We start from the raw sequence: 14216 nt of genomic DNA on the forward strand, positions 1-14216 counted from the left end.
AAACAGGGATGTGTCATGTCTCCATGGTTGTTCAATCTGTACATAGATGGGGTAATAAAAGAGGTACAAGGTAGGATAGTGGATGTTGGAGTGGCCCTGGTGAGAGAGGATAGTGTTTGGAAACTCCCTGTATTGTTGTTTGCAGATGATACTGTGTTGTTGAGTGAAGACGAAAGGGAGCTGCAAGGCTTGGTGGATGAGTTTGGGAGAGTGTGTAAGAAATGGAATCTAAAGATGAATGTAGGGAAGAGTAAAGTGATGGTCTTTGAGAGAGTTAAAGTCAGTAGATGTACAGTGAGGTTGGATGATGAGGAACTGGAAAATGTTAGTACGTTTAAGTATTTGGGTAGTGTGATGAGTAAGGATGGAGGTTTGGAGGGTGAAGTGCTTGAAAGGGTACAGCAGGGAAGAAAGGTTGCTAGTTCTTTGAAAGCAGTGATAAGAAACAGGGAAGTGAGGATGGAAGTGAAAAAGTTACTACATGACAGTATTGTGATACCACCTCTAACGTATGGAAGTGAAGCTTGGACGTTGTTGGAAAGACACAAGCCAAGAGTGAGAGCAGTGGAAATGAGTTATTTAAGAAGAGCCTGTGGAGTCACATGGAGAGACAGGCTGACAAATGAGGATATAAAGGATTGTTGTGGTGCGGATGTGGATGTGATAGGAAGCGTTATGAGGAACACACTGAGGTGGTTTGGGAGAGGATGGAGGGTGAGAAACTGACGAAGAGAGTGTATGTGAGTGAGGTGGAGGGGGGAAGAGGGAGGGAGAGGCCGAGGATGGGGTGGAGAGGTATATGAGAGAGGGGGGTGTGAGTTGGGAGCAGGGCAGTGAAATGGCGGGGGACAGGGCGACGTGGAGGCGATTTGTTTGTGGCCACCCCAAACGGGATTGAGGCGTCTGGCAATAGATAGATAGATAAATAGTATTAAACAATAAAAGTTCATTAACAAGTACCATTTTTCTTGGTTCACAGTGTGATCCATTTTCATCTCCAAAATTATCAAAAGTTAGGAATAGAGTGGGTTACAAGGCAATACAGGTGAGCCATTTTGTTTTGTATAGAGAAAGTACAGTATATAAATTGGCATGTAAAGTGAAAATACACCACATGATCAATAACCTCCAGTTATCTCCTCAACGTAAGGAGTCTGAGTTCCTGCGCATGGGAAGGCTAACACTTTGGGACACTCTTCCCATTACAAGAAAGTAACAGATAAGACCTGAATAATAAAATATTGCCGTATGCTGTTGCCCACCTTGTTCTACTTATTTTTACTTTGGTGATCCAGAATGTCAAAATACTTTACCTCATCCTGTTATGCAACTCCTTAAATTCTTCGCTTTGTCAATGTCATTCATTCATTCAGTGAATGAATGAATGAATGAATGGCACTGGCAAAGTGAAAAATTTAAGGAGCTGCATAACAGGATGGGGTAAAGTATTTTGACATTCTGGATTACCTAAGTGAAAATAGGTAGAACAACATGGGTAATAGCATATGGCAATTTTTTATTATTCAGGTCTTATCTGCTACTTTATTGTAGTGGTTAGAGTGTCCCAAAGTGTTAGCCTTCCCATGTGAGGGAATTCAGACCCCTTAAGGTGAGGAGATAACTGGAGGTTTTTGATCATGTAATGTCCCCAAGAGGAGGAGGGTGGTCATTAACCCCTAAATATACTAGACTGTGGTAACTAGGCTTCAGACACCTATCCAGCACTACATTTTACAAAATATACACTCAGCATTACACATTGCAAACATACACAGACACAGCCACCTGAGCCATCCACAGCCTTCACCCAAACAACAGCCTTTGTAAACTTCCACCAGACATTGATCTCTCAGCTGGCAGCATATGATCCTGGCAGTTGCACCACCGGATTTTAATTATATTCAGTGTATATTAATCCCTTAGAAATTGCCCTCCCTGAGAGATGCAAGTGCACCTTGTCAGATTATTGTGTGGCCATCACCCTTCCCTGCATCAGTACCTACACAAAATACAACTTACAGACAGTCCACTATGCCATCATTGGAATACAGTCCCCCACACCACAGCACACATATTCTCCTCATGCACCCCAGTTTCACAACATGACAGTTTTTCCACCTAATCACAACAAAAGATCTTTGGGAACACCTCGTTGAAGTAGCTGGTTTGTTACAGTTTATTTAGTTCATGCCCAGGTGAGTCTAGGGTCACAGCAACAACCACCACCACCTTAACACTGTCCTGCAACTCTTATGTGACGTAACACACTCAAACATTATTTTCTCTTCAAGCATATAAGTATTCAGATTTTTTTCAGCATTATCTCCAGTTCCTCTGTACCATGAAAAGGTATGTTTATTTCCTTGCTTGTATTTAATCATTTTAGCATGATGTCTACTTTAGTATTTTTATTTGTGTTATTGCCAGATAGTAGTATTCTCATAAAGGGTGACACCTCATAGTAATCCTCTTTGAGATATAGTGACCAAAGTCTAGGCTGCCTTAGTTTATGTCATCTAAAGAGTAAAAGATTGTCCTTTGTCACTGACAGCATCTAATGATAAAAAAATCTTCAGTTTCCTCTCAGAGTTTCAAGCCCATGCCCAAGGAAAATTCATCTCTTCAGTAGTTGTCTTTAGAAACTAGATTACACTTTTCTTTGTTTTTTATGTTAATCATGTAATTCTATTGAGTATGATATAATATAGAAATTATTATATTGTTATAAAGTGCATAATTACACATACGAGTACAACACAGTATCATTAAATAAAGAGAAATTTTATTTTTCAGCTTTTGCATGTGTACATTTAGCATCAGGGCTGTCCTAGTGAGGCAGCATATGCATCATGCAGATGTTGTTTGCATTTATATATTTTTAAGGCAACACTACAGTTAAATGACAGATGTAGAGATCTTAAATTCTCAGGTAAGAGTATATTTTTTCCAAGCCATCAGCTGCATCATCACTGATTTTCTGCCCTGGTTGCCGAGTATATTAGATGAGGAAAGAAATGCATGTTTGAAATGAAGGTTGTAGATGCGAGAGAGGTTCTGGCCATGAAGTTACGATTTGACACTGAGACACACTGCAGTCTTAGGTAGAATGCACCACAGCAAAAGTTTGCATTGTTTATGCTCAGCATCACCTGCTTGGTTTCCATTTTTGTTTGCATCATATATATATATATATATATATATATATATATATATATATATATATATATATATATATATATATATATATTATATATATATATATATATATATATATATATATATATATATATATATATATATATATATATATATATATATATATATATATATATATATATATATATATTATATATATATATATATATATATATATATATATATATATATATATATATATATGTATATATACTGTATATATATATATATATATATATATATATATATATATATATATATATATATATATATATATATATATATATATATATATATATATATATATATATATATATTATATATATATATATATATATATATATATATATATATATATATATATATATATATATATATACTGTATATATATATATATATATATATATATATATATATATATATATATATATATATATATATATATATATATATATATATATATATATATATATATATATATACTATATATATATATATATATATATATATATATATATATATATATATATATATATATATATATATATATATATATATATATATATATATATATATATATATATATATATATATATATATATATATATATATATATATATATATATATATATATATATATATATATATATATATACTGTATATATATATATATATATATATATATATATATATATATATATATATATACTGTATATATATATATATATATATATATATATATATATATATATATATACATATATATATATATATATATATATATATATATATATATATATACTGTATATATATATATATATATATATATATATATATATATATATATATATATATATATATATATATATATATATATATATATATATATATATATATATATATATATATATATATATATATATATATATATATATATATATATATATATATATATATATATATATATATATATATATATATATATATATATATATATATATATATATATATATATATATATATATATATATATATATATATACTATATATATATATATATATATATACATATATATATATATATATATATATATATATATATATATATATATATATATATATATATATATATATATATATATATATATATATATATATATATATATATATATATATATATATATATATATATATATATATATATATATATATATATATATATATATATATATATATATATATATATATATATATATATATATACTGTATATATATATATATATATATATATATATATATATATATATATATAGGTATGTATGTATGTATATCCCATGTAGTCTTTGAGCCATATACTTAATTTAACCAACAGAACACCAAGAGACGTGGCGACCTCTTCCAGTCTTCCTTCCATAATCGTGGGGGGCCTACCAACCCCCAACCCCCTGCTCAACATCCTTCGTACACCCATCCTAGTCCTACCCAACCTACCCAGCTACCCTTATCCATTACCTCATCCTCACCCCCTCCTCCATTCACTCATAATACAGCCTATTTGCACACCAGTGTTGGCTATACCACTCCCACACCAGTCAACACTTCCTCCTCCTCTTCCCCAACACCACACCCCCAGGGTCCTGGGAACCACTGGCACCACCACCACTACCATCCCCCTCACCACCACCACCTTAGACTGGACCCAGACAGTGACAACGGGAATTATGCCGTCCCTCCCTCTCATCCTCGACCTCTGCATGCCACTCCCGAGGAGCTGACATCCCATGTAAGATTTTTCATTTTAGTTAGTTTGCATCTTTGTGTTTAGTAGGATGTATGTACTGTACTGGTACTTACATGCATCATATAATAGGGTAACACTAAATTTTAGTTGGTTTGTAATTGAGTATAACACTGGCAGTTCAGCAAAACACAGGGAAATATGAGGCAGATCACTACAGTAACTTTGTGGTATTAATACAGACTTTTATTATGTAAGGAAGAAGGGACCTTGTGATAGGTGCGGGCACTCACCATCCACTCACTTTGTGTAGTGCTGCTCTTGGGTGTCTGCCCTTTCTTTTCCCCCCTCCTTATTTATTTCCTTCCTTTTCTGTCTTTCTGTACTTCATTCTTTCCTCATCCTTCTGTCTACAGGTGACTTTACACTTTCTCTTCTGTCTTTCTCTCCTTCATTCCTTCCTCTTCCTTCTGCATATGGGTTACTCTACACTGAGTGACAAGCCAAATGGTTTCCTGTACACCAGGAAACCACTTACTGTGGTGGGTGGTAACCATATAACCAAATTATGGCACCTGGTGGTTTAGTGGATAATTACGGCGCTCCAGTCGAATTGGGCCAGTGAATGTTTATATCCAAGAGGCGGCTAGGGTTTATTGCTCACATTATGCCACTCAGGGATGAGTGATGCTGGTCGCTGTCATCTTAAAATTTCAGGACCAACTTGCCTAGCCCTGGACTCCTATGCTTCTCATGGGGCAAGATGGGATTGGATGATGGATGGATTGATAGAAGGAACCAAAGGCCAGGAGCCTGCAACATTGTTCCCTCCAAGAAAAAATGAAAAAAGATAACAGAGAGCCAAATTCAAGATTTGTTCATTTTATTAATTTCAAGCATTTTGAGATAGATGCCTGGACACACTGCGTTTGAAAGACTGGAGATCATAGGCAGTAGGAAATACTGACAGAGGAAGACAGTTCCAGTGTTGATCTGTTGCATACATGAAGGTCTGGTAATGAGTAACTCGTGCATTAGGGAGCTGGACAGAAAAGGGATGATAATTTTGTTGCTAGATGCCAATGGCCATACCACGTTGAGTACACCGCTTCCCGTCCGATCAGCGAAGTTAAGCAACGTTGGGTCTGGTTAGTACTTGGATGGGAACACCAGATGCTGTTGGCATAACGTTCTCCCTACGTGTCAAGTGGGGTTGGTGGAGGATTAGTGCCCCTCCCTGTAAAACAATTAACTCTGAGCCCTTGGCCACCCCGTTTGGGATACATGGCGTCTGGCAATGAATGAATGAAAAATAGAAAAATACGGAAAACAAACTGGAGGAATATCTTTAGGCTGTATGCTTAGACGAAAATTAATGGGTTTCCCAATTTTAGGGAACAAAGTGGAATAAAAATGTCTGCTAATCAGGGAAAAAAAAAAAAAAAAAAAAAAAAAAACTCATCACATATTCTCGTAAGTGAACATTCAGTTCTGCATTCTTCGTTAGATATCGCGCTTCCCAACACATTTCGGACTGACAGAGCATACAGTTATTTCTTCGTCGTACATTTACTGTTCATTCTTTTGTTCGTTCTGTAGTGTACTGTATGTGTGAAAGAGAGTATTAATACAAACAATAATGCATTCCATTAACCCCATCATAGCTGCCAGCCTTGAACAATGCTTTACTGTACTGGTGTCAGGGATGTTGAGTTTGGGAGAGCTATTAAAAACTGCGAACAATTATGGGAAGGGAACGAAGGTCACTGGTATGTTTACACGACCCTACTTTACCAGTCAGGCGGCCTGCCGCTTCATCTCAGATGTTTTCGCCGATAGCTTTAAATGCTAATGTAACATGCACCCTAATTATGAGTAAGTTTCTTCCATTATGCCAGAAACAATCATAGGTAAGGCTTAAGGAACGTTATAATAAGAGAGGAAATCTTTCAGTGAAAGGTAATTTACCACCCTCAAAACAGGCAAATAAATACAGAAAACAAACTAGAGGAATATGAATTGAATTGGTAAGGTTATTAGGCTGTATGCTTAGACGAAAATTTATGACTTTCATAATTATAGTGGACGAAATGGAACAAAAATGTTTACTAATAAGAAAAAGTACTTTCATCTCACGTGTTCTCGTAAGGTGGCATTCAGTTCCACATTCTTCGTTTGATGTTGCTTCCCAGCACATTTTGGACCGACAGAGCATAGAGTTATTTGTGCGCCTTACAGTTAAGTGTACATGTATTGCTCATTCTTTTGTTTGGTCTTAAGTGTATGTGTGAAAGAGAGAGTATTGATACAAACAATAATGTATTCCATTAACCCCTTCATGGCTGCCAGCTTTGAACAAAGCTTTACTGTACTGATGTCAGTGACGTTGAGTTAGGGCGCTATAAAAACTGCGAACAATTATGGGAAGGAAACGAAGTCACTGGTATGTTTACACGACCCTACTCTCCATCCCAAACAGCTAGGCAGTCCCTTCATCCCAGATATTTTTGCCAATATGTTTAAATGCTAAAGTAACATGCGCCCTAATTTTATGTTTAAATGCTAATGTAACATGCCCACTAATTTTATTAATTCTTTCACGAATCATAGCAAATCCCAAGATGGGTTTAGGGGGGAGGGGAAAAAGCCAGGTGTACCAGACGAGTCTTTACGCAGCTGTAAGAAAAAAACTCTGATTTTATAACTTTGAGAAAATGGTTCTAAGGTCTGCCACAGGAGCACACAAATTTCTGAACTCATGAACATTGAGGGGGGGTAAACATATGCTTGACTGTAAGCAGTAAAAGCACCTTACCAAATCAGTTCATCCTGATAGTCTGTTATATTTTTCTGATTATTTCTGGGTTGGTAAATAAACATTTCTTGTTATATCTGTTTCCCCGCTGTTTTTAGCTGTTCTGGTGTGACGACTGTTTGTTTCGTTAACGTAATGGCAGAAGACACTGTTCTAATCTGAGTGTTTAACTAAACCTGGCCTAACTTAGCTTAACTGCACCTAATAATTTAACCTAACCTAATCTCCAGTTGGGAAGTTGGGAAACAAAGTCCACATTTGAGTACGATGAGTTTCGTCCATTGTGCTGGACACAATCTTAGGTACAGCTTAAAGAATGTGATGATAATAACAGGGAGGAAATTTTTCAGCAAGAAAAAGTAATTTACCAAACTGAATATAGTGTGGAAAGTACTGAAACAAGCTGGAGGAATATACATTGAACTGGGAAGGTATTTCTGCTACTTAGTGTACACTTACCGGTGAATAACCCAGTCTGACAGTACAATACTTGTGTTTTGTTTCCGCCAGATTAATTGTGATTTCGGACTAATCGGGCACCCCTTCACACCATATAGCCCGGATAATTGGTCTCTCTCTCTCTCTCTCTATACGGTATATATTTGTAGTAGGTGGGGGCATTCACCATCTACTCACTCAATGTAGTGCTGCTTTTGGGTGTCTGCCCTTTCCTCTCCTCTATCCTTCTTTCCTTCCATCCTCTTCTGTCTTTCTTTCCCTCATTCTTTCCTCTTCCTTCAGCCTGTGGGTGACTCTACACTGAGTGACAGGCCAAATGGTTTCCTGTACACCAGAAAACCATTTACTATGCCGGGTGGTAACCATATGACCAGATTTTGGCGCCTGGTGGTTTAGTGGGTAATTATTGCGCTCCAGTTGGATTGAGCCAGTGAAGGTTTATATCCAAGGAGTGGTTGGGGTTTATTGCTCACATATTGCCACTCAGGGATGAGTGAGGCTGGTCACTCTCATCTTAAATCTCAGGACCAACTTGCCTAGCCCCGGGCTCCTACGCTCCTCATGGGGCAACGTAGGATTGGATGATGAATGAATGAATGAATGAAATATATATACTGTATATATATATATATGTATGCATATATCATAAGTACATATATATATATATATATATATATATATATATATATATATATATATATACAGTGAAATTTCATATTTCGATGGACATGTGTACCTAAAAATCACCGTGAAATTCAAATCATCGAAATTTAAGCTGAACTTCTTATGGGAAAAATTAGTTTGGGTCCGGGGCCTCCGAACCTAACTACCTAGAATCATGATTTTTTGCCCACACCCCCTGTAAACTTTATGAACTATAATTGTGGTTAAGTAACTGTAGTTCTGCACTGTATTGCCATACTGTCAGTAAGTGTATACTTGGCTTATTTCTGCCCTTTCCTGTATTGCCATTTCTCCTTTGGCTGCGAAGATATAGAGGTGCCAGGCTGCTCTTGTACATTACCACTGCTACCCAAAGAACCACTCTTGCTTGCTATTTTGAAAAAGGTAAGTTGCAACGAAAATACAAAGAAAGTACATACAACTAAATTGCAGTGAAATGCATGTCCTCATATGGTTAGTTTCATACTTTTTCTTATAATTTTCGTTCACTTCTAGCATTTTGGTTTGCATCAAAAATATTATCTTTGCTTGTTTTGGTTGGAGTCTGGCCCTGAGAGCATCGAAATTTGCGAATTTGCATTGAAAAGTAAGGTAGGCAGACCACTCCAAAATGCATCGAAAATTGATTAATCGAATTCTAAACAGTCCAAACTTGAGATTTTACTGTATATACCCTCACTTCAAATGGTATCCCATAAGCTGAATAAAATGATACGCTTTTTTTTTTTTTTTTCCTTATGCAAGGAAGAAGAAGCCAAAGGCCAGATGCCCACAAACCATTGCTTCCAAGAAAAAACAAAAACAATACAAAAGAGAGCCAAATTCAAGATCCGTTCATTTGAGATGCCTGCATGCACTGTGTTTGAAAGACTGGAGATCATAGGAAGTAGGAAATACAGACAGAGGGAGACAGTTCCAGAGTTGGCCTGTTGCATAAATGAAGGACTGGGAGTAACGGTTAACTCTTGCATTTGAGAGTTGGATAGTAAAGGGTTGAGGGTTTGTTGCTAGGCGGGTCTTACGCGTCTGTTGCAGAGGTGGAGGGATGCAAGTAGACAGTTCAGAGGAGCAGTGACCATTGAAGTAGCAATAGAAAAGAGATAAAGATGCAACAGTGTGGCAAAGAGAGAAAGGTTGAAGGGAGTCAGTAAGAGGAGGAGAGTTAATGAGATGAAAAGCCTTTGACTCCACTGTATTGAGAAGAGCTGTATGTGGAGAGCCTCCCCACACATGAGTGTTGTACTCTTCTCAGGGGCGAACAAAACTAGTGTATAAGGTAAACAACTGTGCGTGGATAAAGAAGGTATGGAGTTGGCATAGCACAAGTTGCAAAAATGACATGAAGATGACATGCTCCCGTGTGTAAATTCTTAATATTTACATTTTTGTTGTATGTGTGTGTGTGTGTATTTACCTAGTTGTGATAAACAGGAACTGAGCTATGCTCGTGGGGTCCTGTCTCTGTTTCTCAGTAAGTAAAACTCGTGTAAATTTTTAGACTGGATGATGTCTTTGTCCAGGCTATTCCACAGGTCTGTGCATCTATATGGAAGACTATATTTCTTGATATCCTTCAGGCAACTTGGCTTTTTTAGTTTCGTTCCATGTCCTCTCGTTACTCTCCCATCCCATACAAACAGATTTTTTCTGTCAGTTTTTTCTACTCCCATTAACTCTGCAATCATGTTGCCCCTCTCTCTACTTTCTTCTAATGTAGACAGATCTAGCTTTTCCAGCCTTTCCCTGTACAACAGATCTGCCAGGCAAAGGACCATCTTGGTTTCTGTATTTTGTATTCTCTCGATCATGTTTATATCTTTCTTTTTATGTGGGGACCTTACTACTGCCGCATATTCCAACCTGGGGTGGATAATGGCCACTATCAAGTTTTTCATCATCTCCTCATCCATGTAATGAAATGCTACTCTTACGTTGGTCAAGAAATTATACATCTCTCTAACTATCTTGTTAATGTTTTTCGGGTGACAAATGATCTTGGACCAGCACTCCCAAGTCCTTCTCTTCTCTTGCTTTTGTGATTGGTTCGTTGCCCATCAAATAACTGAGTGATGGTCTCTTGGTACTTTTACCCATTTCCAATATATTATATTTTTTTGCATTGAATTTCATTTCCCACATCCGGCACCACTCATGAATCCTATCCAGGACCTCCTCCATCATTTTACAGTCTTCTTTAACTTCTGCCATCCTCATGATCTGTGCATCATCACCAGACAGACTTGCATAACTATTCATTCTATCTACTATATTGTTTATGTAAATCAGGAACATTACAGGCACTAACACCGAGCCTTGTGGGACTTCCCTGTATCCAGATATCCCATCATTTATTACTGTCCTCATTTGCCTGTCTCTCATGAAGACTCACATCCACTCCAAGAGGTTCCCCTTCAGTCCTCCTATGTGTTCCAATTTCCACATTAGTCACTTGTGGGGTACCATATCAAATACTTTCTGCAAGTCTGAATACACACAATCCACCCAACTATCTCACTTGTAGCACATCAATCACCCCAGAGTTGAAGCTCAACAAGTTGGAAAGACATGACCTTCTATTTTTGAATCCAAACAGACTTTCTGCCAAAATGTCCATCTCCAGATATTTTATCCTTCTGTCTTTCAGGATTCTCTTGCACGATTTTGTGACCAAGCTGGTCAGGGACACTGGTCTGTAATTCAGGGGTTCTTCCTTGTTCCCTCCCTTATAAATTGGTACCACATAGGCCCTCATCCATTCCCTATGCATTTTCCCCTCTCCCAGAGAACGCAAAATTAAACCATGAATCTTATCCACCAGTTGTTCTCAGCATTCCTTTAGTATCTAATCATAGGTCCGGAGCCTTCCTCACATCATGAACTCCAGCAGTTTTTACACTTCTTGCACTTACTACATTTCTTGTCACTCCCTCCTCCTCCACAAAATCATTTTTCTTGTGAAGACTGGAAGAATTTGTTCATTATTTCAGCTTGCATAACTGCATCTTTACAGACATTTCCTTCTACTTTCAGCTTATTGATTCCTTCCTTTTGTTTCAGTTTGCCAGTACCATACCTGTAGGACAAATTAGGGTCATCCTTACATTTGTCAATTATACCTTTTTCGAAGTTTCTTGCTTCCTGTCTTCGTATTCTTTTAAATTCATTTTTAGTTCTTTTATATTCTTCCTTTGTTCTATCATTACTTCTCTTTCTCCATTTGTTCCATGCCTTATCCCTTTCTTTTTTTTTTGCTGTCATAAACCTTTTGTTGAACCAGTCATTTCTCCAGTTCTCATTCCCACTAACTTTTGCCACATGCTTTTCCACACCCATATTTATAGAAGTCTAGAATGATATCCCAATTCATCTTTGTTTCTCTTGTTTCCTAGAATTCTCGCCAATCCATTTCTTAAAAAAAATTCCATAATCCTGACAACTTTGCATTCCCAAAGTTGTATCTTTCATCATCTCTTGTCTCCCCATTTCCTTCTGTCACTTGGAACTCCATCACCATATGATCACTTTTTTCCTGTTGGACACAAATGTTTCAGAGATTTATTTGTGTCAGGTTCTTTGGTTAGAATTAAATCTAGTCTTGCTGGTGTGTCATCACCTCTCAATCTTCTCTCTTCTTCAATGCACAGGGTCATTGTATAATCCATTACTGTATTTAACAGTATACTGCCCTATGAATCTTCACTACTTCCTGAGTCCCACTCATCCCAGTTTACCTCTTTACAATTAAAGTCACCCATCAGGATTATGTTCATGCTTTTCTCAGTCACTTTCTGAAGATATCTAAACATGTCCGAGAACATCTGATATTCCTCTTCATTCCATGCCCTTGTCTTGGGAGGGACGTATGCTACTGCAATGTCTCTCTTGCCTTTCCCTCTGGTTTCTATTACCACTTCAGCCATACCTTCTCCCAGTTCCACACTATCCTCATTTAGGCTGTTTTTCACTATCGTCACTCCTCCTCTCGTTTTTTTTTCTCTTCTATCTCTTCTCCATAGTTTGTATTTCCCATCTCCCACATGGACTTCAGTGTTCTCTCTTAGCTTGGTCTCTACAAAGCACATAATGTCCGGCTCATTTACACTCAAGAAATTGTCTGTTTCCAGCTTAGCAGAGATTAGACCATCTACATCAGTGTGTCATTTTCAGTCTTTTTGCACTAAGAAAAATGCCCCCATGATTACCACACACTTCTTTTTCCCCTTTTCCTTTGTGCAAGGGAATAATTATACCTGACTTCCAATCCTTCAGGACTCTACCTTCCAGGCTAATCAGCACATATTCCATATCCATTCTGCCACTCTCTCTCCTCCATGCTTCAGCATTTCACCACACAATCCATCAGTTCCTGGGGCTTTCCCCATTTTGACTTCCTTCATTGCTTCCACAACTTCCATCCTACTGATTTCTTCCTCTCTTCTCACATCTCTCCTCCTCCCAGCCTAATTCCCCAGCCACTTATACTCACATTGCTTTCATTCTATGTGTTCAGCAATTCCTTAAAGTGGTCTCTCCATCTGCTCTCTTTTTCTCCCTTCTCCACTAGTATTACCATTTTTAACTTTCACTCCCCGACTAACTTCATTGCCACCCTGTCTAACATTCTTCACCTCTTTCAGAACATTTTCTTACATTCCCTCGACTTTACCCTCAAATTCCTTCCAAATTCCCCATCCACTCTCTTCTTACTCTCTCTTACTAATCTTTACACCTCTCTCTTCCTCCCTACATATCTCTCTTTCTTCCGTCTTTCATCTCCATCAACACCCCTGTTTCTCATCCACTTACTATATGCTTTCATCTTTTTATCGTACAGATTCTTAAATTGAAGAAGTGTTTTGGCACACATTATTTCATTCGATAGTGCATTCCACTGATCAGTTGCCCTGTTTGAGAAACTGAATTTCCTTATGTCTTTATCTCCTCCCTTTTTATGTAGTTTTTTGCAGTTTCCTCTTGCTGATGCATCCTCATAGATTATATACAGTATTCATTTATTTCTATTTTCTGTTGCTCTGAGATGCATTTATATTGCATAATCATGTCTCCTCTTTTCCTTCTCTCCTGTAGTGTTGGTAAATTCAGTTTTTCTAGTCATTCTTCATAGCTTAGATCCCTTAAGCTTGGTACTCATCTTGTAGCTGTCCTTTGTACTTTGCAATATAATCTATGTGTTTTTTGAGATGAGGATTCCAGACTACTGATGCATACCCCACGGTTGGTCTGGTGAATGATGTTATTATCTTTCTCAGCATGTCTTCATTTATGTATGTGAATATTGTTCTCATATTAGCAAGCAATGTATAC

The 14216-nt window shown here is 36.7% G+C and overlaps 1 protein-coding gene and 1 pseudogene across 1 annotated transcript in view; both read left to right on the forward strand.

Moving 5' to 3' along the window:
• The window catches only part of LOC145405092 (uncharacterized), a 244275-nt gene that overhangs the window by 150724 nt on the left and 79335 nt on the right, over positions 1-14216 (forward strand). The window contains exon 17 of the mRNA XM_080276605.1: positions 4568-4978. Within this exon, the coding sequence (XP_080132731.1) occupies positions 4568-4978 (411 nt within the window). The remainder of the gene's footprint in view (positions 1-4567; positions 4979-14216) is intronic.
• On the forward strand, positions 6012-6118 carry LOC145405136 (5S ribosomal RNA; annotated as a pseudogene).

The sequence above is a fragment of the Coenobita brevimanus genome, chromosome 65 (assembly GCF_032717465.1).
Source record: "Coenobita brevimanus isolate Jiangsu-jjx chromosome 65, ASM3271746v2, whole genome shotgun sequence".
NCBI lineage: Eukaryota > Metazoa > Arthropoda > Malacostraca > Decapoda > Coenobitidae > Coenobita > Coenobita brevimanus.